Here is a 24877-nt window from a genome sequence, read left to right on the forward strand (position 1 = left end):
TTCAACTAAATGGGATATGTAGTTTTAATTTCCGCATCCGAACATAGAAGCTAGTGCTAGCCAGCTAGCTTGAAAACAAAACACAAAATCTGAATTTGGCATTCCATGGAAACCATGATTTTGATCACTCATAACTCCAGCATGGACTTTGTTGGATACTATTGTAACGTCTGTTTTTGAGTTGTTGGGTTTAATGATTTACAATTTTGGTTGCATATCCGAAATGAAGAGACTAACAAACTGCACGCGGTTGCAGTAGTATTGGTAAAGTTAGCTTGAGATTTTGAGCTCACGTTTTTAGAACCCATCATGTTGCTAGAATCATTACAAGGAGCCGACGCAGGAGGATTGATTATTATAAAAGGTACAATATGCCTGTCAATTTGCTTCATAGTTGTCTAAGAAGCCAGCTATGTAATACATGATGTATTTGTGTCTGCATCTTACTGCATTACATTACAAGTTGACATTTTCGTTATCGCCAACATCTTTTGATTTGATGATAGATTTCAACCAGCGTTTAAAAGGTGGGCCAGAGCATCATGCGTTGAAACTATTTGTGAAGTAACTGTTTATTGTATCTTTTCCCATTTACAGATTCGGTGAATTACTCTGGTCGACATCTCCTCAAAAGCTACATTAATGCAGCACTGAATAGGTAATGTGCTGTCGTCAGCAGATATCGAATTCGAATATAGAAGTTAAGAGCCATGCTTAAAGCACAAATTAAAAATCAAACATTATCATTCTATTTAGGGAGGAAGTTGTCCACGTGCTGGGTTTCGAGGTCAGTGAGCAGGAACTCAAAGATGGATTAGACAAATCATCCATTCAAAGGTGACTTTGACACACATTTAGTCTGATACTACTAAAACAATACATTGGGGCAGTTGATAATTTTTTATTTGTTGTCATTGTAAATGTAGGGTACACTTTCATGATGCATATACTGACCCCCTCGGATGGACCGAAAACCCACGCTTCACCATCCACCAGTTTACCACAGACGATATCAGCACTTATCTTAAGCAAACACCCAATAACAAAGGATTGACACTTGTCATTGACTCTTTGACGTGGATTTTGAGGCATCTCAATCCCACTGTCATCTGTCAGACTCTCCATCAACTTAAGAAAGGTTTGTTCATGACGGTTTGAAGATCACCTGCTGCAGCACGAACTTGCTTAAGAAGATTCACTTGCTCTTTATGTGCTGTAGTAGACAATCACATTCCAGTTTGTTACACATCAATGCCTGTGACATCAGTGCCATTAAAATGCTATTTTTTTTTTTTTACAATTTCACTGTATTTTTACTGTTTGTGTCCTTAGGTGGAGCTGTGAGAACTATCATTGGCCTGCTGCATGCAGACCTGCACCAGCATGGCACTGTGGGAAGTGTATGCCACCTGGCTACCTCAGTCATTACAGTAGCACCTGGGCCCAGGGATCAGGGGACTGTTGCTAAAATAACAAGACGCTCAAAATCTGGAAAGATTTTGCAAGCTGTAAGGGTTTCTGATTGACACACAGGTCTTACATGTATTAGTTCAAGTTCAAGTCTTTTATTTGTCAAGTACACAGAACAACACAAGGTCAGACTGGGCACTGAAATTCGTAAGACAAGACAACGCAAATATTATATTGTCAGTGATAATAGGGGGTCAGATGGCTGAGCAGTTAGGGAGTCGGGTATTAATCAGAAGGTTGCTGGTTTGATTCCCGGCCATGTCAAATGATGAGTCCTTGGGCAAGGCATTTCACCCTACTTGCCTCGGGGAGAATGTCCCTGTACTTACTGTAAGTTGCTCTGGATAAGAGCGTCTGCTAAATGTAAATGTATCAGTTGTCTGCCTATAGGAGGAAATCTTTAGCATCAAAGAAGACTTTACAGTTACAATACATGGCAAGCCCTGCCCTTCAGGAGCCACACAGATGGACACAGTGGAATATGAGGTATGACAGCTGTTTTTTGTCTAGGCATTGCAATTCCATTACTCATAATGAGAAAGTTTAACCGTGGGGATTTCCTTTGTTGCATCCATAGACAGATCCAACAGCCAACTTGACTTTCAACCTTCGTCTGTCTGAGACGGAGCGCCAAGCGAAAGAAAAACTGTCGCTCCCCTTTGTTTTCAGTAAAGACAAGTGAGATTCATTGGTGGCTTCCTACTGTACCTTAAATATTTGTAATAATTGTAAAAGTTTTGTCTTAATTGTTATTCCCCCTCTACTCCCAGGAAGTCGGCTCTGCTCCACTCTGGCCCTGGCTCAGGGCGCATCGTGTACGAGCCTGACGCTAACGATGACTTTGACCAGGAGGATCCTGATGACGACCTGGATGTATAGGCCAGGCGCCCCACTAAAGCAGGAGTCTTTTCTTCACACAGCTAATGGGACCTCGGATATGTGACATTCTGGAGAACCCTGAATCACAGACCAGAGGCTAGGCAGAAAATGTTCTCATGGCATTTATATACAATATGTTTGTGTCTATGAATTCAGAATGCAAGAGCACTGCTAGCGTCGGAAATAGTGCAAGCAGACTGCAGTTGGAGTGTTTTTTTGTTATTTTTTACCACATTTGACAAGTAGGCCTATACTCGATGCTTTAAGATATGATGTACAGAGTCAAAGAAAATTGGTATGCGCTGTCAATGCAAATTGTTGTATACCTTGGCTGAATGAAAGCTTGTCATAAGATCTGCCTCCTGATAAATGAAGAGCAGCTGAAGGCTGAACACAATGAGCCTTTATTCAAATAAAACACTGTTTTGTTTGTCACCTTGTGGATGCTGTGTGTGTGTGTGTGTGTGTGTGTGTGTGTGTGTGTGTATATATATATATATATAAAATATGTGTGTATATATATATATATATAAAATATGTGTGTATATATATATATATAAAATATGTGTGTATATATATATATATAAAATATGTGTGTATATATATATATAATATGTGTGTATATATATATATATATATATAGCCTATGAATTTTCACACAATTTGTAATTTCTAAATCAGACAGATGTTTGTGCAGTTTCTGTCAGCAACCACTGGAGTGAGTCATGAGTATTTCATTGGATGTTTCATTCTTGTCTTTATGACCTGGATACATTTGCATTCATGCTTCATTTATGTTTTCATGAACACGATGAATTGAGCGGTGGTCAATTTCTATAATCTAATCTGAAACGCAATGATCCGAATTTTCCAATGTAATCAGAGACCCTTAAGGGTATCAGTCTTGTGTGCCAACAAAAGCAGAAAGTGTTTACAAATCAATGAGTGAAAGCTTGCCTGAAACCACTTGTAAGTTTTAGAACACACTGAACGGCTCATAAAACGAGGCGAATATGTAGATAAGAGCAATAAAGCGAATCGCTAAATCAGAGACTTGCTCGTCAACTATGTACATTATAATATTTTAGGTCTCTCGAATAAACTTTTTATTTGAATTAATATTAAATATATATTTGCTGTGCTCGTCCACTTTAGTCTATTTGCCTTCCACGGGAGCGTGCTGCGCGCAACCACCAGGTTCGAATCGGGTTGAGGCAAGAAGCCGCGGAAGTGACGGAAAGGCGGTGATGGCGGCTCGCTGTTCTATTCCGGATTTGCTGTAAACTACAAAGAGTTTTAACGTGGACTGTTTGACTTTAAGTGTTTCCCAGTAGATGCTCTGAATTGACAAGACACAAAGAGAAGAAGACCCTATAGTGACGTGACGCCGGGAAACACGAAAGTTTTGGGCAATTTTTCTTAAATGTTCAAGGTGGTCAACATATCAGCTAGCGAGCTGCGTGGTGACTCCGACTAGTAATACTAGCAGTCGTCGTGCAGGAATATCCACGTATAGGTGTTTCGTTTTTTATTTATTTTAACAAATAGTCAACTTTACAACCACGATGCGTTTTTATCTATGAGTTTGTGTAGCAAGCGTGCAGAGGTAGCCACTCGCATGTTTGCTTCGTCTCGACTAAATTAGATGTGTTCGATTCTTTGATAGGAAAGCGAAAGGGGAAAAAATTGACATTATTTAACAGCTTGAATCACATTGGCTGTCAGGACTAGTCTGTCATTTCGGCATAGCATTGTTCCTGAGTCTGGATACTTGAGTAGTCGTCGTAATGCTGAAGACTCGACAGTGTCTACTTGGCATCCGCACTTTACTTGGAGTATCGTCCAGAATATGGGGCTTCATCTTGTATATTCTCAGGAAGCACCTTCGTACGGTGAGAATTATCATTGAATGACACCTAGCAGTTTGTCAACACCTTTGTATTGTATTCATCTTGTGAATTTATTGGTGATCATTTCTGTCAGTAAAAAAGCACACACAAAAAACGACTAAACCAATCATCCTAGAAGCCACGTGGTCAATTACTTTTAAGTTTTGGTGTCACATATGGCCTAGAGGAAAAACTGACCTGACTGACAATCGGACCGTCGGACTCGTATCATGGTTGCCTACTCTTTTTGGGAAGCCTTACAGGGCACTGCAGGGACAATACCCACTGTTTCTTAACGTGTTATGTGTTGTGAGCAGGGAAGGCAACTAAATAGTTGTACATCTGAGTAGTTGTTCAAATCATACGTTCTGCATAAGACACTCACATATCTTAGTAACATCTCACATCTTAGTAAGGCTACACACCCGTTCCACAGGTGCACGAAAATTGTATTTGGACTCATGTTGTCAGTGGTGGTTTCTGTACTTCATTTTGTAGTAAGCAGGGGTTATAGGGGAAGTTTTTTAGAAAAAATATGAAGTTTGAGGGATTACCATTCCACAGAGAATGCCCTGTATCCAGCTCACCCTCACACGCTCATAAACTAGTACCTCGGCTCACAAACACACACTGCCCCGCACATGAGCTAGCTCAAGTGTTTAAAGTTTTACAGCATTGCTTAATACTGGTTCAGTGCTTATGATTTAAGTGCCTTGAGGCCTAGGTCTATTCATTGGAATGTCAGGTTTGTCAATCGAAGGGCAGGCTGACTCGGTTGGACTCAATTGGACATAAGTTGTCCAATTGAGGAATACAGCCATATGTGACAATAGACTATATAGTAACTGCACTTTCTAATGTGACATGCTGCTTTCAGTACTGCTGTCAGTCGTGAATTGTCTTAGATGGGAACAAGAAAATCTCACATATGCTACAAGTTCTTACCAACCTATGCAGCCCCTAGTAAACGCATGGTAAGCCCGTTGCATCATAATCTTCGCGACAACGATGCATAATCTCCCAGGACACAACAGACAGCCTGGACGAAGAGGAGAGAGGAGGGTAGCAGCTGAACTTAGGTGCACACACTACACCTAGGGCTGTTTCTTCCCCCGCCTCCCTTGTCCCCACCACCTGTTTTCATCCCAGCAGCCATTTCTAAACTGCTTTTTCCCGGGCCCACTCTGCCTAGCCAGAGAGGGGGCTTGGAGGGGAGGCCCTGTTGGAAGGGTTGGGACAAAACAACCCTGGCCAGGAGACGTCAAAGTCACCCTGCTGCGAGTGTCCCTTTTCACTAGGCCCCTATTCCATTGACACTGGCAGACAGCTGGGTGTCCTATAAATAGCCCTTAGGAAGAACAGAGCTTGAGGACAGTACAGCGGAAGTGTGTCCACCCTGTAGTGTCAAGTGCCCCAGAGAAAAGAAGGGAAGCTAGGAGCAGTGGATGGATGTCAATAGTCTGGACTAGGGAGAAGTTGCGTGTGTACAGTACAGCAACAATGGGACATACCCATTCCCCAAGGAATCCCTTTTCCCAGTTATGCATTCCATATAGGGAGCTGTGAATGGATTCAGTTGGGGGCTTTCAGACCTCATTGCACCTAAGCCTTTATGGCATTGTACCATGAAATGTGCTTTTTTTTGGAAGTCCAACTTTCAAACTGTAACATGAAGTGTATGGTTTTATGTACTGTACTTTGTATTCATCTTATACACTCTCAAGTGACACCCACTCCACCTGACCTTTCAATGCCTGTCATTTCCTCTTTCAGATAATCCAGTACCAGACGGTGCGGTACGACACTTTACCCCTGTCCCCCATCTCCAGAAACAGACTCGGTGAGTACTGTTCTGTCACTCCGTCTCACCTCCCTTGAACCCCCTTCGCCAGGAAATGTGTGCACATACACACAGACAGCCCCTGGAAAATGCCTTTAACCTTTTAAACCTCAACCATCTCCAGCTGTCAGCCTGTGAAGACGTTTGCATATTTAATGTGCATTCATCCCTTTTTGACAGACCAGATAATGGATGATGGAAGATACAGAAAGGCATAAGTGGGTGTTTTCAGTGCATGTATTGAGAGGTCTGTTGTTACAGTACAGAACGCATTAAAATATTTAAAAGGGCCTGGAATTACGTTGGGATTTATCTGTGAATTTTTTTTTTTGCATCTTGAAGGGAAAGTATATTATTGCTTCTTTAATCTGAGAGACTTTCCCTTGATTCAAATAATGTTTTTTTAATCAGCAATTGGCTGTTTGCCAATTATGTTAGCGGTACGGTATTTCACGTCTTCTGTTGTTAAAGCTTGCTGAGGCATGTGATCGAACCTGTGGCAAGGGAGGTTATAATGCTAGAGGCTAGAATGGAATCAAGACTGTTTTGACTGTATACTGCACAACCAAGAGGATAGTTTAATATTTGATTGTCTTAAGTGCTTTTGATATGAGTGCTGAGGACTGTAGTCTAGGCCAAGATGACATATGAGACTGGCAAGACCAGTTTAGAAAGTATTATGTGGTCGATAAATGTAATAGTTGTGTTGCTGTCATTTTGTTGGTGTGGCCTCTTCACATTCTCTCCAGATGCTGTGAAGAGGAAGATTCTGGTGCTGGATCTGGACGAGACGTTGATCCACTCTCACCACGATGGGGTCCTCAGACCTACTGTGAGGCCAGGCACACCGCCAGACTTCATCCTCAAGGTACACACACACACATACAATGGCACAAGGATCTGTAGGTATTTATTTATCTCCTAAAAATCTTTTTTTTTCCCCCAAATGATTCGCAGGTAGTCATTGACAAGCATCCAGTCCGATTCTTCGTACACAAAAGACCGCACGTCGACTTCTTTTTAGAAGTGGTAATTTCCCAATTCCTTTGCCCTCTCTTGTAGTTAACCTAAGAGCTCCTATGAGTTAATAAGTTGTCAGACATTCTCTTTGCTAAGAATAAACTTAACTGAATATAATTGGTTTTCCAACCAAATTATATAAGATATTGTTGACCCTCCCGTGTTCCTCCATCTGTGAAAATTGGTACCTCCAGGTTAGCCAGTGGTACGAGCTTGTGGTGTTCACTGCCAGTATGGAGATCTATGGCTCGGCTGTGGCAGACAAACTGGACAACAATAGGAACATCCTGAAACGCAGATACTATAGACAGGTAAGACGGCCCTCCTTCTCTCTATGGAGAAACCGCTGTTCCGGAGCGTTCTCCTCGTCATTTGTGTAAAAAAAAAAAAAAAAAGAAAAGCTAAATTAGCACAGGTGACCTCGCGGATAATGGACAGGGGAGCGTTGGTCTGGGTCTTTGAGGTGTGGAGGCTGCTGCTGCTGTTGGGATGAATCATGCTGCAATATCACAACATACTGAGTCACCTTTCTTCGTTTCTCGTAGCACTGCACACTGGATTTAGGCAGTTACATTAAAGACTTATCCGTCGTACATGAAGACCTGGCCAGTATTGTTATCCTGGATAACTCACCTGGTGCCTACCGGAGCCATCCAGGTGAGATGACCCCCCGAAACATGCACACGCAGTACGCTTGGTTGGTATATAACATTAAAGTCCATACAGTTAATGGAACAGCAATCAATCAAGTGTAAGTTGGCGAGGGGAGTGAAACAGCTTTCTCATGTCTATACATTCATTTTGTGTGTAAACAATCTACACCCTTTAGTTCAAACAGACTACTGCCCGCCTATGTAGAAGGCGGGTAGCCTTGTGAGAGCTTGTGAGGACGGGGTAATCAAAATGTTCCCACTCGCTTCCAAACAACACAAAGATTGTATTGTAGATAAAATAATAGCACATTAGATCACTTGTTGCATAAGAGATCACAAGTTGTGTTTTTTTAATGGCTGTGTGTTTGTGTCTGTGTTTTTGCTCGCTTGTTTTATAGACAATGCAATACCCATAAAGTCATGGTTCAGCGACCCTAGTGACACTGCACTTCTTAACTTGCTGCCTATGCTCGATGCACTAAGGTAAGCTACTCCAAGTTACTGTCACACCAAAGCATGACGCTTCACCACTCTTTCCCTTTCTAACTCTTGTCACTCTTCTTCTCTTGTTCAGGTTTACCGCTGACATCCGCTCCGTCCTCAGTCGAAACCTCCACCAGCACCGGCTCTGGTGATTGGCTGGATTCCAAATTTGAGGATGGGGGAGGGGGCTTATTGATTGGCCCTTTTTTTTCTTCCTTTTTTAATCCTTCCTCCCCTTCCTCACGGGCATCTGTCTCTCTCTGTAAAGCCCTCTCCGAAGGGACACCTGAGAGAGGGGCATGCGGTGGGACAACAAAACAAGACTGCCCCAGGAAATGACTGGGAAAGGGGGGAAGCAAGCTTTGTCCTCCTTCTTGATTTCAATTTTTTTTTTCTCCTTAAAAAACAATGGACGGTCTCTGCCTTACAGCTCCTGACACTGACCTAGAGCTCCCGGGGCTGCGTCCGTGTCCATGAGTCTGTGAGCGAGGAGTATGCACGTGTTCGTTGGGTCTTTTTAAACTTTTTGACATTAAGAGAAAATCCTGAGAAGGGACAGCAAAGCAATGAAGACAAGTTTCCATCATTAATCCTTACGTTTACTACCCTCGACACTGCACTTCAATGGAGACTGCAATCTCTTCTCTTATTAGATAACTTGATACCAGACTGAACCTCACTTGACATAGCCACGAGCAGCTAAAGCAAAACATGAGTGAGGGTGTGATCGGTTTTCAATCCCAGGCCTGTTTTAGGACCTGTGTTTGTACATTGTACTTTGGTTAATTGTATGCAACAAGGATTTGCTGGCTAAATACCTGACACAAAACATCTCTGAATTAGGTCAAAAGCAGGTCAGACTTTTTCTTCATAAAATGAAAATCATCCATAACCAACTGTCTCATTTTTTCCCCCTCAAACTCCTCACGGTACACAATAGTACAAAGACATGAAACAGAACTTTGAAAAGTTGTGAAAGGAAATAATCGTTCAAGACCGTTGGGCTTTGAACCTGCTCTCCTTGAATTACTACTATGATGTACGTACAATCCTGTGACCTAGTTTTGCTTTCCCTTTCTACCAATTGATACCATCCTGCTTTTTAAAGATAAGGACTTGCACTTAATTTCTTATCATTTTGTGGATGGTTTTGTATTTGATGCAAAACGAGCATCTATTATTCAGATCTGCCACCCTTACTGGTTTCACTGTCCTACCAACATCTATTAAATGGCACTTGAACCATTTCTGTCTTGTCCAGGGCTCAAAACAGCTTATCAGGTCAGTCTCCGGATCTGTGTTTCTAATAAAACACTCGTCAGTATCTACCAGTCTCCAGCTGTTTTCAGTCCCTCTATGGTACTCAAGTCATGCCCATTGCTCACATCATCAAATGTGAAGATATTAATATGGTGTGACAACTGTATCGAAAATCAAACTTTGTTGTCAACTTGTTTCAAACAAAAAATGATGCCGTGCAATACAATGGTGATTATGGCAATGTTATTCAAACACTGAGTGAAACCCAGGCAATGCAGCAGAACGCATGTGGTGAAATCTGGAGATAAATCGCAAATGACCACTCTTGTGTAACCGTCCACGCACACTGCTTGTGAACATAATCTACTTTATTTGAAAACAGGATTCAGATGTGCCTGCTTGCCTAGGAATACATGTATTTTAGAAATCGAGAAACCATTTCTCATGACACGTCGAACTATCTTCTGATATTACGACACTATCAACTAATAGGTGTGTTCGACTTCATGCAACCGACAGACGGCTGCAGCCGGCTGGCTTGAAGCTGAGAATAACATTGGCTGCTTCCAGTTAGCCGGGTTGCAGGCGGCTGCAGGCGACGCCGGCGCTGCATGAAGTCGAACTCACCTAATATCACATCTACTATGAACTGCAGCAGCGTACGGGTCATATGACAAAGACACATACCGTACCACAAACTATGATGTGGAATTATTTCGCATAAAATGTGTCTGGTTTAAAATAAAATAGGTCTAAAAGACTTTTTAACCTGAGAAAAAAAGACATTTAGCTGTAAAATACAATGGGAAAGTATTTATTCAATAACAATAATAGTGTTTGCGTTAATACATCCCGATTAGTGAATAGAGCGCAAATGCTTTGTGAATTAAACGCAGCGATCTTACGTACGTCAGACGTTGTTATTGTATCCCTCCGCCGCATTCGCACTGAAAAATAACAGAGCCCGCAGCCGCCAAACAAGCTAGCAAAAGACTGTCGTGTTGTCATCTCTGTGTCGTACTGGGGTGTTACAAATTGAGAAATCTCGACCAGACATCGAATATCAACCTACTTACAGCCTGTCATTTCTTTGACAATGAAGTTCCAGTACAAAGAGGAGCATCCATTTGAAAAGAGACGGTCTGAGGGCGAGAAAATTAGGAAGAAGTATCCTGACAGGGTGCCTGTAAGTCTCTCTCTTTTGGTGACACAATACTGGAGTAGCTCTACTGTATTGTAGCTACTTACGCTAGGGGTAGTTCCTAGCTAGGTAGCTTAACAGTGTTAGGATCGTTGTGTAATCGTATTTTTGCTTGTCTTGTCGGTGAAAGGGAAATAATTATTTTAATTTAATTGTTAACTACATTGTATGTTCGATAGCTGTGACTAAACACTCACTCAGCTGAGATAGCAAACACGAGTGGCATTTCATTATCATGGCGGCCAGTTGTCTCCGAGGCCCAGCTATCAGCTGTAAACAGGAACTGATACAGCGTTTGAAAAAAACAAGATTGATCAGTTAAATACATTGAATGATAGGATAACAATTGTGCCAAACAAAGTACTGTGTTAAACAATCTAGTGTTCGGCAAAGGTGGACGGGATGGCTGAAAAGGTATACTAACAAACTGGTTTTGAGCTACTACAGTCGCTAAGCTAGCCAAGCAGCCAGCTGTCGTGTCAATTTCCTTGAAGTAGCCTAAATCATATGCAGGCCCAAAAGTCTTAAACGAAAGGAATAATTCGGAAAGAGATTCGACTGTGCGGAAACATTCCAAATACTTGAGCCTTAAATAGTGTTGTCATGTACATGTAGCCCATTTAGCTATCTATTTGTTTACGCACAGACTTATGTATTTGGCCTAGATGGATTGTTTACACCGCCCTGCAATAGATCCCCTCCCCCTTCCACTTTAAAGTTAGAATGTCTAATTTATGCTACTTTCTTAATTTAAATAGGTGGGTGAACCAACCTTTTTATGACGTTTTGTATGTAGTTTTGTAGACTCTGTAAACAATAGATACCTGACTGAATCCAAAAACGTGTTATGTTGCAACAAGCATAACTACAGAAATAGATTCAGAAGCCCCAGCCTACATAATGTCAAATGTAAACACAAGGCCTTGACTAGAGCACATTGTTCATATTTCCTTTTAGCCTTTCCTCATCCATAACCAGTTTGTCTTTGATAACATTGGTCTTGGTAATGTATACATTAATTGGGACATTATTTGTTTAGCCTTTGTAGAATTTGTAACAGGCCCCCCTCATGAGTTGGTTTGTGCTGAATATATGGTTAGTGAATAAATAAGTACTATTTATTAGTAGTTCATACTAATAAATACGATGCAGTTGTAAGAATGATCTGAATACATATATGTTGTTGTTGTTTTTGTTGTTGTTGTTGTTGTATATACATACTTTTTTGCTTCCTTACGCTTAGGTAATTGTGGAAAAGGCTCCCAAAGCAAGGATAGGAGATCTGGACAAGAAGAAATACCTTGTTCCCTCCGACCTGACAGGTATTACAAAAACAAGTGCTCCTCAAGTAAAAAATAAATCTAGACTAGTCTATTATTTCAATAAAATACTGTTTGTCTTTATATAGTTGGCCAGTTTTACTTCCTCATCCGGAAACGAATCCACCTGCGAGCTGAGGATGCCCTATTTTTCTTTGTTAACAACGTAATTCCCCCCACCTCCGCAACTATGGGCCTGTTATACCAAGTAAGACTCACTCACTTATAGTTTTATACATTTACCTTTTTATTAATTTAGCAGACGTTCATAAGGGGGCGCTCGTTTCTTTGCCTTGTTTCAATACCAAACACTTTTTATCCTTGTCTTTTTTCAGGAGCACCACGAAGAAGATTTCTTCCTCTATATTGCCTACAGTGATGAGAGCGTCTATGGGGACAGCCAAATAGAAATCTAAACCCCCTTCCCACCCAAACCCCCTCTCACACCCAAATCCTCCACCCTGTCTCCATCTAAATATTTAATCCAGCTCAGCAGCCTAGAGTTCCCAGAGCAAATATGTCAGATGCACTTTTACACCCCCCCCCCCCCCCCTCTCTCCCTACCTCTTTATTAGTATTCTGCAGTCTGAGTTTTATCTTCCAACAGGATTCTTCTGCAAGGACTTGAAGTTGATTGGTCAAGTGGTCAGTTTTGGTAGCTCTTTGATTATGCATTTTCTGATGTCACATTAAACATGGTTTGAATTGGGCCATTAATAATTGCCATTCTAAAAATATGGGATAAAGATAGTTTATGTTATGTTAGAGGTTAAATTCCAGTTGGCAAAGTAATATATAATTTTCATTGATGTGGTAAAATGGTCATGTTTGACATCTGACTGGAATGAAATAGAATTCAGACTGAACAATCATTTCCCCCTCTGTCTCTGCTTTCAATGGTAACATTTATTATTTTGATTGATTGCTATTATGATTATGGTTGTTGTTAATGTACTTGATTTTTAGATGGCCTAATTTCTAAGGTATTGTAACACTCAGTGCAACTTTCCTTTTTTAAGTTTTTGTTTTTTTAAAGATGTGAACTCGGTATAGCTGCGTTACTGGCGCTCTCCACTCATGACCATACATGATAAAAATGTGATAAACCCAAATTGGTTTTCTGTCTCTTTTTTGTGTTAGACGCTACTATCACACTGAATCCATGAACAGCCCGATTTTCCCCCATGAAAACATTCTGGCACTACACAGAATTATAATTAAATATATATGTATTCATTTAGCAGACACTTTTATCCAAAGTGACTCACAAGAAAGAGCTTTACAAAAAGTGCATAGGTCAATGATCAAAAACAATGAGTTCATAAAAAACATGGCATGAAGCCAAAACATAAAACATACATTGTAAAAAGCAAATAAGTGCCAATGGGTAGAACCAGAAGAGCATGTAGTTAAACAAATTAAATTTAACCAATATGATCCTCGAGAGTGCTGGAGTGTACCTGGAGGAAAGCAAGCAACAATAATATAATTCACAGCAAGTACAGATAAATCAGTTACAACTAACCAACAAGTGCAACAAGTCCCTCAATAAGTGTCACTTATTGTCTGTGTCAAATCTTCAGTGCTGTTGTACTCCCGGAACAAGTGTGTCTTTAGCCTTTTCTTGAAGGTGGAGAGACACTCTCTGATGGAAGTGGAGAAATTATTTCACCATTGGGGCCAGACAGGAGAAGAGCTTGGGTTGAGAGCAGGCGCTCTTGAGAGATGGGACCACCAGACGGTTGTCAGAAGAAGACCGTAGGTGGCGGGTGGGGGTGTAAGACTGGACGAGAGACTGGATGAAGTCAGGTGCAGTCCCGTTCACCGCTTGGAAAGTCAGTACCTGGGTCTTGAATCTGATGCAGGCCGTGATGGGTAACCAGTGGAGGGAGATGAAGAGCGGGGTAACATGGGAGCGTCTGGGTAGGTTAAAGATCAGGCAGGCTGCTGAGTTCTAAATCCTCTGGAGAGTGCGGGTTGCGCATGCTGGGAGACCAGCGAGAAGCGATATTAAGTAGTCCAACTTGGAGAAGACAAGTGCTTGGACTAGCAGCTGGGTGGAATGCTCAGACAGGTATCTCCTGATCTTCCGCACGTTGTAGAGGGTGAATCTACACGCCCGGGAGGCTGCAGCAATGTGGGCCGAGCGGGTAACCCCAAGGTTCCTGGCAGAGGATGAAGGGGTCAACGTCGCAGAACCCTTCGAAGTTCTGTTTTGGCGAGGTTCAGCTGGAGGTGGTGCTTGGTCATCCAGGCGGAGATGTCTGTGAGGCAGGCCTCGATTCTAGCTGAGATCCCCGGATCAGTCGGGGGGGGGGGGGCAACAGGGACAGCTGCGTGTCGTCAGTGTAGCAGTGGTAGGAGAAGCCATGGGAGGTGATGATCGGTCCAAGTGAGGTGGTGTACAGGGAGAAGAGGAGGGGTCCAAGGGCAGAGCCCTGTGGGACACCAGAGGAGAGATGGCGGGGTCCTGACATTTTACCTCCCCAGGAGACCTGGTAGGATCTTCCCGACAGATAGGATGAGATCCACCGTAGTGCAGTACCAGAGATGCCCATCTCAGAAAGTCTAGTGAGCAGGATCTGGTGGTTGTCCGTGGATCTGTATATCTGCAGGCCATTTATAATATGTTGCATGGTTTAGTTTAACCCAACATCCTCTTTCTATATTCTGTATTTGTGACATTTCTCATCTTCGCTACTAGTTACTTGTTTCTGTACTAGACGTTCATGGCCATGTTAATTGTATAACTGGTGGAAGGTGGGTCTGTATATAGGCCATTTCCATTTATTACATCGGACCCTTTTCAAAGCAAAACCGAGATGTAAGCCTGAACAAGCTGTTGAAGCTATAGGTTTATTACACTATTCGCAGATCAATGAGAACTTTGTTTTCCAACCCTAAACATTTTCAATAGCTTTAAACCGTAGACCTTGATTCTAGTAATACACAGTAGAACTGACCTATGATTTTAATCGCGGACAAACAGGAAATGCCGTATGAACCGGAAATACAACTTTATTCGAAGCAATATTATGAAAATTAGCTTAGCAGCAGGAATCCCCTGCCGCCGTAAAACCGTTTTTTGTAGTGTTCACGTAATATTTACACATATCAACTTCATCTCCCAACGGAGACGCGACTTTTCTTCTGAAAGACTCACAAAGAAACAAAAGTAAGTTATCTGTTTACAACTTGCCGCCTGCTCAAACCAACTGCTGAGCAGCTAACTGCTAAGTAGTTAGCCTAGCATAATCCCTTTGCACAATTTTGGCCCTAATCATTCATGTTTTGCGCGTTACCCATATCCTGGCAAGTATCTACACAGTAAACCAAATAAAATGCCCAAAAGGCCTTTTCAGCCCACCAATTAGCACAAGGGCACGTGTGCGTTGTTGCACACAGCTGTTGCCGTCACAGTCACTGCACAAACGTTGTCAAACACGGAAGCAAGCTACTGTACCCTACCGCTAGCATAGTCATACTGTACAGACTTGTCATAACAAATTGGTGAGAATTGTCATAATTAGGTGTTGTTAAGTAATAATTGTAAATGTTTATATTATACAGGGAATCTGGGTTAGGGTTACTGTAGATATAATAACATATTCTTCACAAATACAACATTCTTGTGAACCTTGTCTATAAAATCAATTTATCTTGTTCGATCTTGCAGCTGGCCCCACCCCTGCCTGTCACTATGCCTGCTTTGTTGGAGAGACCCAAGCTGTCCAACGCAATGGCCCGAGCCCTCCACAAGCACATAATGAGAGAAAGAGAGCGCAAAAGACAAGGTGACATATATGCTGGTGCATCTGGCAACATTGAATTGATATGTCATTGTACTTGGAACACAAGAGCCATCTGATTAGAATCAAGCTGTCATGCTCTTCAATCACATAAAGTCTCTCTTATTTTGGCCTCAAATTTCAGAGGAGGAGGAGGTTGACAAGATGATGGAACAGAAGATGAAGGAGGAGGAAGAGAGGAAGAGAACAAAAGAGATAGAGGAGCGTATGTCTTTGGAAGAGACTAAAGAACAGGTGAGCGCGACGCGCCGTTCACCATGGCTCCTTGTCCTCTTCAAAGACAGTTACACCGCACAATGTCCGTATTCATTCAGCAGGCCTTCTGGTGAGGGTCTCCTGTGAATTGCGTGTGTCATGTGTCCAGGTGATGAAGATGGGGGAGAAGCTGCAGGGTCTGCAGGAGGAGAAACACCAGCTCTTCCTGCAGCTAAAGAAGGTGCTCCACGAGGAGGAGAAGAGGCGCAGGAAGGAGCAAAGGTGAAGTGGCAGAAAAGCTGGGAATTCAGTCGCAAGTTCAGCTTTCTGTGGCTATGGATGTGTTGTTGTATGGAGGAAAATACTTGTAGAAGTCTCCTTGTCCAAAATCCGATCAATAGCACCTTTTAATAGCTCGCCATCTTGTTTTCCAGTGATATCACAACGTTGACCTCAGCCAGCTACCAACCCAGTCTACCCATGCACTCGAGCCAACATCTGCTCAGCATTCAAGGTGGCACGTGGAAGCAGTCACAAATCATTTTTGAAGTCCGTTTCTGCATCAGTACTTTAACATACTACTTCCCCTTGTGTGTATTTTCCTCCAGGAAGTCCAGTGGGTCACAGCAGGCCTGGAGCTCTGTTAGGAGAACGCAGCAAGCAGCTCTTCCAAACGCCGGTCATCCCAGTGAGTGCAGCATACAAATGCTTCTCCTGACCACCAGAGGCCACTATCGCAACACAAATCCTCCCCAGCAGCCATTTCTGTAGGCCAGCGTATTGTGCAGCGGTTAGCCATCACCCAAATGGGGGTCACCGTCTCCAGAATACTCGCTGAGAAAGTAAGGATTATGTCATGAATCGTTGTATTGTTTTCACCCCCCACACAGGGTCGCCACTACCAGACCCAGCCTGGCTTCAGCGGGGGGTCGGCAGAGCACGGCCAGTTCAGCAGCAGCCAGGGGGTGCATGAGACCTACGGGGTGGCGGCGTCCCAGCACCCCTCCACCTACGCCCCCGGGCCCTCCGTACCCGTCAGCTTTGCCAGCAGCTCCCAGATCCGAGGTGTGTGTGAGCTTTGGAGGGGCCGCTCGGTCGACGTGGGTGGGACTCGGTGAGCCTGTGTGGTCTACAGTAGGGGTTCTTGTTCCCCCCTGTCGGTCTCACGTGCGGCTACGGCGTGTCTCCTCTAGGCGCGTCGGCGTTCCAGGCCATGCAGTACCTTCCTCACCAGCAGCAGGGCTTTGCCGTCCATAGTCACTTCACCTCACAGCCAGGTCGGTCTCTCTATCCTGCCTCATTCACTTTTATGTTTTAGCCCTTAAAAAATAAAAATAAAAATAATAAAACTGGTCGACATATTGTGGCAGATTTATGTCATTTAGAAGACACTTTTAACTAAAGCGACTCATTGTCTGGATATTCTTTAGAGGATGTTAAACTACTTTACAAGTGATGTTTCATGCAAGCTGTCACATGAGAAATGTAGGTACTTATCAATATATGGGCAGCAGAATTGTTTTATTGTCTTCATTATTATTCTCAGGATTCATCCCCGGTGCTGGAATTCCCCTTCAGAAGCAGTTGGAACACGCCAACCAGCAGTCTGGCTTCACCGACACAGTAAGTCCTGTGGTAAACTCCAGGGTGCCTGTTCTGGCCTGTCCTATGCACGATACCTCAGGCCCTGTCCCCCTTGCCCTGTCATTGCCTCCTCATACAAAATCCTCTTGTGTGTTCTAGGGTGCCCTGAGACCCATGCACCCCCAAGCCCTCCATGCCTCTGCTGCAGGTCTGCTTCCCACTCCCTCCATGGCTGTTCAGATCCCCACAGCCAAGGTGAGCCCCCCCCCCCCCCCCCTTCCTGGTTCCCCAGCCTCCATCATGACTCCCCCCATCGCCACTCCAATATACTTCCTCAAACACACACCTTAGACCTCCTTATCCCTGTCACCGCCCCCCCCCCTTGCCACCCCATTCACATCGAAGGCTGTACCGGGTCCTGTGTCCTTTCTGATACAAGCCACATGGGTGCCGGTCTGTAACTAGCTGGTCTCCCATTCACCTGATCTAGGCTGCATAGCCTTGTTCTCAAAGAGCTACCATCCTGTGGGTTTTCATTTCAACCCTAACCCAGCACACCTGCTTCTAACAATTAGCTGGTTGACGAGCTGAATCGTCTTTTGTTTCAACTGGGGCTGGAATGAAAACTTACAAGAAGGCAGATTCCAGGAGCACGGTCGGACCCATGTGGAGTCATCAAAAAAATGGTTGCTTCTAGCAACATTCGTTTTCGATTCATCAAGTTGGATGACTGTAAGCATTCTAGCTTTGCTCATGGACACAGTTAGCCGGGATCCGCATGCAAGAATCAATCTTTGGCTTGGAAAGTGTTGATTGGACGCTTGTTTGTTGATTTGTGTCATCCAGGCTCCTTTCCAAAGCTCGCCCCAGCCTGCTCCTCGCCACGCCTTCCTCCCACACGCCCAGAGTGGACAGAGGTTCTATCATCACAGCAAGTAACCACGGTGACCCCACACTACACAGACTGCCCCCCCCCCCTTGAGTTTATGGATGAGAGTTCATTGCCCTCCCCCACCTCTCTAAATCTTGGATCCTGATGGTTGATTGTAAAAAAGAAAGGACCGTGGACTGGTCTTTGCAGTATTACTTTGTACATACCATATACTGCATATTGTACAGTGTCCTCTGCTTATCCTATGATTTCGTCTTTTTTACTTTAGTTTGATGTCTTAGATCAGCGTTTTACTGAACCTGGTTTTGATCAGATGGGTATTGGGGCTGGGTTGTGCTACCAGTAGGTCTAAATCCTACTTCCCCTGCAGCTCCATAGAACTGGAGCTGGAGTCAGTCAGTGAAGACCCTGTGAAATAGTAATGAGACATTTCCCTTACCCTTGTTCAGAATATATCTGGTTGTAGGCCTTTATGTATGTCCGCCTTACTTTGTGTCGTTCAAATAAAAAATACAAGAACACACGCACCATTTCTAACAATTTGTGTCGTCTTTAATTTAGGCGGGGAGACATTCTGCACAGTTTGGACTGTTTGTGAACAAAAAAAAGTAAATATACCATCATGACTTTTTCTTATTTACTCGTATGGAGCTTTTGTGCAAAGTAAATGTGTCATGTTCTAGTCTGTGCCTGTTCCTACAGGTGACCCAGGGTAGTATCTGCTCTGTTGGCAGTCTCTTGTCATAGGGTCCTTCACCAGATGTTTTATAGGTGATAGAAGATAAGGGGAGATTGGCCGAGGGACTTAGTCCTCAGGATGAGGAGTCTCTTCGGTGATCTACGTGGTCTTCCTCGGAAATTCATGAAAGAGAAACTGTATTTTCACTCAGATATTCAGGAAAGAGAAACTTGGGGGAGAAAGAGATGACAGGGCTGTTCTTCAGTAACACACACCTCATGCTGAGAAAGAACGGACCCTGGGCCGTAATCCTGACGTCATTTTTATGTGATATACGTTACACAAAATATAGAACAAGACAGAGTGTGCTTGCTCAGGAGAGCGCTGCACAGGATTTTTACAGATCCAAATTAGACGCACAGCACAGGTTCTCTCTGCCACATTTCTACGTCAAGATTGAGTAAGTGTGGCCCCCACCCCATCCCCCCCAACAAAACAACATCACTCCATCTTAAATCTAGAGTTGAAGCCCTTGATAAATCAGGGGAAATATTTTACAAAAAGAGTGACATTTTTCCCATCCCTCCCCTAAGAGTAGGTACTGCAGGATGTACCTACTCACTCATAGGCGACCATTTGTTTGTGAGAGACTCCTCTATTCTGCCCTTCTCTCTCCTCATTTGAGTCTGTAGTGACAGACTGTGTGTTGCTTGTTGTGTTTGCAATTTATATAGAAGGTGTTTGTTTGTCACTTCCAATTATTTATTGAACCCAAAGAGGGGCAAGAAAGTACAGAGAGAGAGGGGGAGAGGATACAAAAAAGAAAGTCAAAAGAAAGAAAAGAGGGAGAAGCATTGACGAGGCAATATTCCTTCCTTTTTCCAAGGTCCAGTGCATCTTGTTAACCCCTAAAACAGAATTGGAAAAGCAGAACAGAGAAAGGACAGGTCAGAAGAAAAGAAAGAGAGGGAGTGAAACAAGGGAAAAGGAGAAACTGACAGAACAAGTGTGTACATCAACACATTCAGAGGTATAGTGTGTGTGCAGATTCCAACCTATTCCTTTCGCAAAGAATGCAAGTAAACCACAGCCTATAAAGTGGACATGTGTATTTTATCTGCAATAAAAGAAATGCCACTGTGCAAAACATAAAATACAACTTTAAATATGAATGGGATCTTTTCAATACAAAGCATTACAAGGTACTCAAATGATGTGCATTCTCCTTTACACAAAAATACATGACAAAGTGCAGAGAGGGTAGGCAAATCCATTGCAATGCTCATTGTAGAAAATATTTAATATCAAATGACATACAATGTCATTGTACAAAGTGTCCTTTTCTATATTTTCCCAGGACAAACATGGCCTGGGTAATATGTAAAAAAAGAAAAAAGGAACATAAATTGAACAAATAAATAGACCGTTTGGGTGAGGCTATAAAAGTAACCAGAAAGAATGCCAACTCCCAAACTTATATCCGGCCCAATAAATATTCCTCAAAATAAATATACAATAAACAATTTATACGGGACAAATTGTGATAATCTGCAAAATATTATCACTTCATTAACAATATGTCTTTAACAAAACCATGTATAAAAGTCAGGTTGTTTATGACTGGAGTTGCCTTCCCTTTGAAGTTCACAAAACAACATTCATCAACACACAGACAAATTTGTACAAACAAAACATAGATTGTACACAGCCACATATACACATTGCTGCCACAGTAGATTGGGTCTTCTAGCTAGGTATGGCCACACACATGTACGTCCGCATACACATACCCATACCCACACACACACAAGCACACACACGCACACACACACAGGGTAGGTGCAGGCAGAATGGCATACAAACTCTAAAACTTTTTAGCAGGTAAACTTTTACCTGCAGTCTCTTATTTTGCCATGGCTTTGATAGCAACTGCAGCCTCTTCATTCATGGCAGACAAAACAGTGATCTGGAGAACAGAAGAGACAAGCAAAACAGATTACAACGAATCTAACTAAATTAGGTTATCAATGAGTGGGATTCTTGCCAACTTGACTGCAAAAAACTACTGACCAGAATCTCCTCTCCAGCTTCGTACTTGCTTTCAATCTCTTTTCCCAGGTCTCCTTCGGGCATCTTTAGGTCCTCCCTCACTTCCCCACTGTCCTGGAGCAGGGACAGGTAGCCTTCCTGGATCCCAATTAGCTACCAGGATGTGAGAAAGGACATACATTCAGTTAGACTGCATTCAGATAGATTCAAAATGGCAAACTAAATAACAACACTATGTGCATAGGTAAATTCAAATAAACTGCTCCTTTTATAATACTAATTTGTATTTTACCTGTAAATATTGTATGTTGGAATGTAATTACTACAGGCTTCCTATATTGTTTCTAAATGGATAACTCTTTACTTTCCTGGCATCCCCTCTCTCCCTCTTGAACTCCTTTGATACTTCTTTCTCTCTCACCTGGTAGTCCAGTCTCTTGATGTTGGGGACGTCCATGTTGTGAGTGGAGGGACAGATATCCTCATACTTCTTACCAGAGAAGATGTCAATTCCCACCATGTGGACCTGCACATCGAATGAAGCAGAAAACACTTAACTTCAGGCTAGAGACAAACTCAGACACAACATCCCCATATCCAAAACAAAGAATACAGCACACACAAACACAGGTAGGCATTACCGCTGATCTTTCAAAAACCAAACTGTAGTTAATCGTACCTCAGTCTTCTCTATTCAGGCCATGGTGTCAACATATTGTTTCATTCCTGTCCCCCACTGACCTTAGCGTGGCCGTGTTTGCCAGTCTTGGAGGTGGACATCTCAACAATCTTGCAGGGCCGGCCTTTCAGCACCACAAAGCCGTTCTTGCGCAGGGCAGAGCACTGCTGGGGAAAGGTGGCGGATGCGCCGGCATCGCCTGTCTGGAAGTCCAAGTCTGCATCTGCCATACCTGCTGTGGAGGCCATAGGTCACAGGGGTGAGGAGGGAACTATGTTCATGAAGGTTAATGACTACTTTATGACCAGTTAATGACAGTGGTTTGTTGTGAGCGGAAATGGGAAAGGGTGAAGCTGTAAAGGAGGTTGGTAATAAAGGTGGCAGTTGGTCCAACTTAATATTCATTACATGACAGTATGTGCATCATCAGTGTTGTTGTTTAAAATATAGGCCTACAATCTGCGTTTTCAGAAGTCTTATTCTTTATCTGAATGGTATTAAATGGCCATAAAAGGCAAAATAACTGCTTTAAAGTTCGTGTTTGGGTGAGTTGCAGAATTGCTAGTATACAAGGATACAAACAAAATAGCAATTAAGTTACATTTTACAATCATAAACATTGGTTGGTTGATTTAGTCAGTCTGTCTATCATTCACAGCTAAATCAGTGGTAAACCGGTCCACTGACATAAGGGGGAAATGTGAAGTGCGATCTAAATTAAGCCACAGAACTCTGGCTCTTGTAAACTGAACCAGTGGGACAGGCATGAGTTCACCTAAAATAAAAGTAGTCCTTAAATGTGATTTACAATTGATTAAATGTTTTTTGGTGTTCATTTTAGATATTAATAAAACACAAAAGGATGTTTGGGTGTTATTGGGTCTATTATGCAGTAGCTTTTGGAACCGACATGTCGACGTATCCACGCGACCCTTCAAGCAAAGGCACGAAGTTCTTATCAGGATCTGACCAAGCGTGAGGATGTTGTAACCTTACATTATTAGTGTGTTCAAATTCCTATATCAATCAGGCAATTTGATCTATATGACTAAGCATTTAAATGAATAAGGCCAAATGCTATACCTCATGATGATCAAATAATTTAAGTAGGAAGTTGGCTACCTGCGTCCACCACATTGAATTCCTTAGGCTATATCATTGCAAGTCTTGTTTGGGATATACACATGACATAACATGTTAAAGTTATGGACAGTAATTAACAAAACGATATGGATTTAATTAGATACTGACACACTGTCGCGGCCACATATTTGGCACGCGTGCACTCTCTGCAGTGTGAGCGCCGTGTGTGAGGCCTAGTCTGCACAATACGTACACTGGCTGTCAGACGGCGTCAATGCATGCGCACTGCATTCGGGCTGAGGCCCACGAAACATGGGGCTGTAGTTCGGGGACGAATGATACATTGTTGTACCAACGCGGCCATATCAGGGTGTTACATTGTAAATTAAACATAAAGAAATTGAGCAAACCGTACTTAGTCGAGCCCACATTTTATCGTCCCATGTCATATGTGGCACAGAATAGCCTACTGCAGGTAATGACTAAGCTAATACGCATATAGGCTAGGGCGTGCAAATAGCTACACTGATGAGTTTTGATACAAGCTATTGTGCTTAATTTTATGCATAAAAATGATCCGAAGATTCAAGAGGAAAATTTAAATTTGTCATGTTGTTGAACGACAAAACATCTCATTCTAAGCATAAGTCCATAATTTGGGCAAAACTAAATTAGGTGACTGGCTTTATTTTTTCACATCCAAAAAACCGTTATGCAATTTACTTAGTTTCTTTTTATTAGCAGGAAGCTATAACGTGATTCCAGGTGAAAATAAGGTGAATAAAGTGTCGCAGCTACATAGACATGTGCATGAGAAATAGGTTGTAAATTACGGCCCGAAATCTGTCTGTTGGGATAAGCAACTTACCTTGCGTCCTGACGTTTCCAATACTATATTTTGTTACTCCGAGCCCTTGGAGGAAGTGTAAGTCCGCTCCCTTGTTTTCTTTTTCTCTTTTTTCTCCCCGTCTGCCTAGTCTGGCTGGTGTCTGCCGCCGCGGTGCTCACGCTGTCGAGCCTTTTCTCTTGTATCAGCTCTCTCTCCTATTCTTCTTTCATTCCAGTCTTTTCCACTAGCCTCCCTGTTTTATCCTACGGAACGGTTGCAATTGCTCTCGTTGAAGGGGGCATACGCTCAGGTCAGCCGCCAGCCAAAAAAGAGTGGGAACCCAATATCCCACAATGTTCGTAGGCTCCTCGCGCTCACTCCCTCACCCAGCCTTTCCAAATACCCATGAAATAAACCTCGGCAATTTAGACAACACTGCGCATGCGTTGTCATCCAATCTATTATAGATTTTAGAACGGAGGGGGCTTCAATCACTGGAGCGCTGAGAGACATGGGTCTGCGTGTCCACATATCGGGCGATGAACGGAAAAACCCGCTTCATAAACTAGGAACTATCAAAATTCAATATTTAATCTTGTCTATTTAATAATGAATCGTATCGATCAGCTTGCAGACTCTTTCGTTGTGGTCCTGTTATCAGAATCAGAATCAGAAAGGGTTTTAATCGCCATGAAAGTTTGCACAGACAAGGAATTTACTTTGACAGGAAGGTGCATGCATTCAGTTTATGGGGATAGATCTTAAATAAGGGCTGTACGTTTAAACAAGTCTAACTAAATATAATATTTAAAAAAAATTCGCGTAAAGACGCACTTCAACAGATTGAAACATGGAATGTTAATTGCCAGAAAAAGTTATGGTAACCTCTTGTATGATAGTTTGGTGCAATGGCAGCTCATAATTTCGTTATTGGCTTTATACATTGTGGTAGAATACCTTTTCCAGGGACTTCATGATAAACTATTGGCAGTGCAATGCCCGGTGGTTGGCTCCGGAGAACGTGGCCTGAACCATTGGTTTAAATATAGCTCCCTGAAATTTAA

General features: G+C 42.7%; 5 protein-coding genes across 6 annotated transcripts; 4 read left to right on the top strand and 1 right to left on the bottom strand.

Moving 5' to 3' along the window:
* The first annotated feature begins 35 nt into the window (after window positions 1-35).
* On the top strand, window positions 36-2784 carry elp5 (elongator acetyltransferase complex subunit 5). The gene is made up of 8 exons (XM_084692167.1): window positions 36-364; window positions 598-658; window positions 757-837; window positions 927-1138; window positions 1333-1508; window positions 1861-1956; window positions 2048-2148; window positions 2241-2784. Exons 1-8 carry the CDS (start codon window positions 310-312, stop codon window positions 2347-2349), a joined length of 891 nt encoding a protein of 296 aa, XP_084548293.1. The 5' UTR covers window positions 36-309; the 3' UTR covers window positions 2350-2784.
* A 768-nt stretch (window positions 2785-3552) lies between these two features.
* On the top strand, window positions 3553-9126 carry LOC146222252 (CTD nuclear envelope phosphatase 1A-like). Its single transcript, XM_084692168.1, has 8 exons — window positions 3553-4241; window positions 6012-6078; window positions 6828-6946; window positions 7036-7107; window positions 7293-7409; window positions 7644-7755; window positions 8150-8234; window positions 8326-9126. The coding sequence occupies exons 1-8, from the start codon at window positions 4137-4139 to the stop codon at window positions 8384-8386; spliced, it is 738 nt and encodes a 245-aa protein (XP_084548294.1). The 5' UTR covers window positions 3553-4136; the 3' UTR covers window positions 8387-9126.
* Window positions 9127-10429: 1303 nt separating this feature from the next.
* Window positions 10430-13126, top strand: gabarapb (GABA(A) receptor-associated protein b). Its single transcript, XM_084692170.1, has 4 exons — window positions 10430-10680; window positions 11939-12017; window positions 12104-12222; window positions 12350-13126. Exons 1-4 carry the CDS (start codon window positions 10591-10593, stop codon window positions 12428-12430), a joined length of 369 nt encoding a protein of 122 aa, XP_084548296.1. The 5' UTR covers window positions 10430-10590; the 3' UTR covers window positions 12431-13126.
* A 1905-nt stretch (window positions 13127-15031) lies between these two features.
* Window positions 15032-19017, top strand: LOC146222254 (G protein pathway suppressor 2-like). Of its 2 annotated transcripts, XM_084691635.1 has the most exons (11): window positions 15032-15189; window positions 15691-15808; window positions 15948-16057; window positions 16188-16300; window positions 16453-16532; window positions 16627-16706; window positions 16909-17083; window positions 17212-17295; window positions 17565-17641; window positions 17762-17857; window positions 18449-19017. In XM_084691635.1, exons 2-11 carry the CDS (start codon window positions 15715-15717, stop codon window positions 18539-18541), a joined length of 1002 nt encoding a protein of 333 aa, XP_084547761.1. In that variant the 5' UTR covers window positions 15032-15189; window positions 15691-15714; the 3' UTR covers window positions 18542-19017. The 2 variants fall into 2 exon arrangements, with proteins under 2 accessions (XP_084547761.1, XP_084547763.1); XM_084691637.1 differs by lacking the exon at window positions 17762-17857.
* A 7-nt stretch (window positions 19018-19024) lies between these two features.
* On the bottom strand, window positions 19025-24221 carry LOC146222255 (eukaryotic translation initiation factor 5A-1). The gene is made up of 6 exons (XM_084691638.1): window positions 23853-24221; window positions 21964-22136; window positions 21644-21748; window positions 21244-21375; window positions 21067-21139; window positions 19025-20081 (listed from the first exon to the last, which is right to left on the bottom strand). Exons 2-5 carry the CDS (start codon window positions 22129-22131, stop codon window positions 21077-21079), a joined length of 468 nt encoding a protein of 155 aa, XP_084547764.1. The 5' UTR covers window positions 22132-22136; window positions 23853-24221; the 3' UTR covers window positions 19025-20081; window positions 21067-21076.
* Window positions 24222-24877: the final 656 nt, after the last annotated feature.

Source organism: Hypomesus nipponensis, chromosome 25 (assembly GCF_054491055.1).
Source record: "Hypomesus nipponensis isolate SF chromosome 25, ASM5449105v1, whole genome shotgun sequence".
Classification (NCBI taxonomy): Eukaryota; Metazoa; Chordata; class Actinopteri; order Osmeriformes; family Osmeridae; genus Hypomesus; species Hypomesus nipponensis.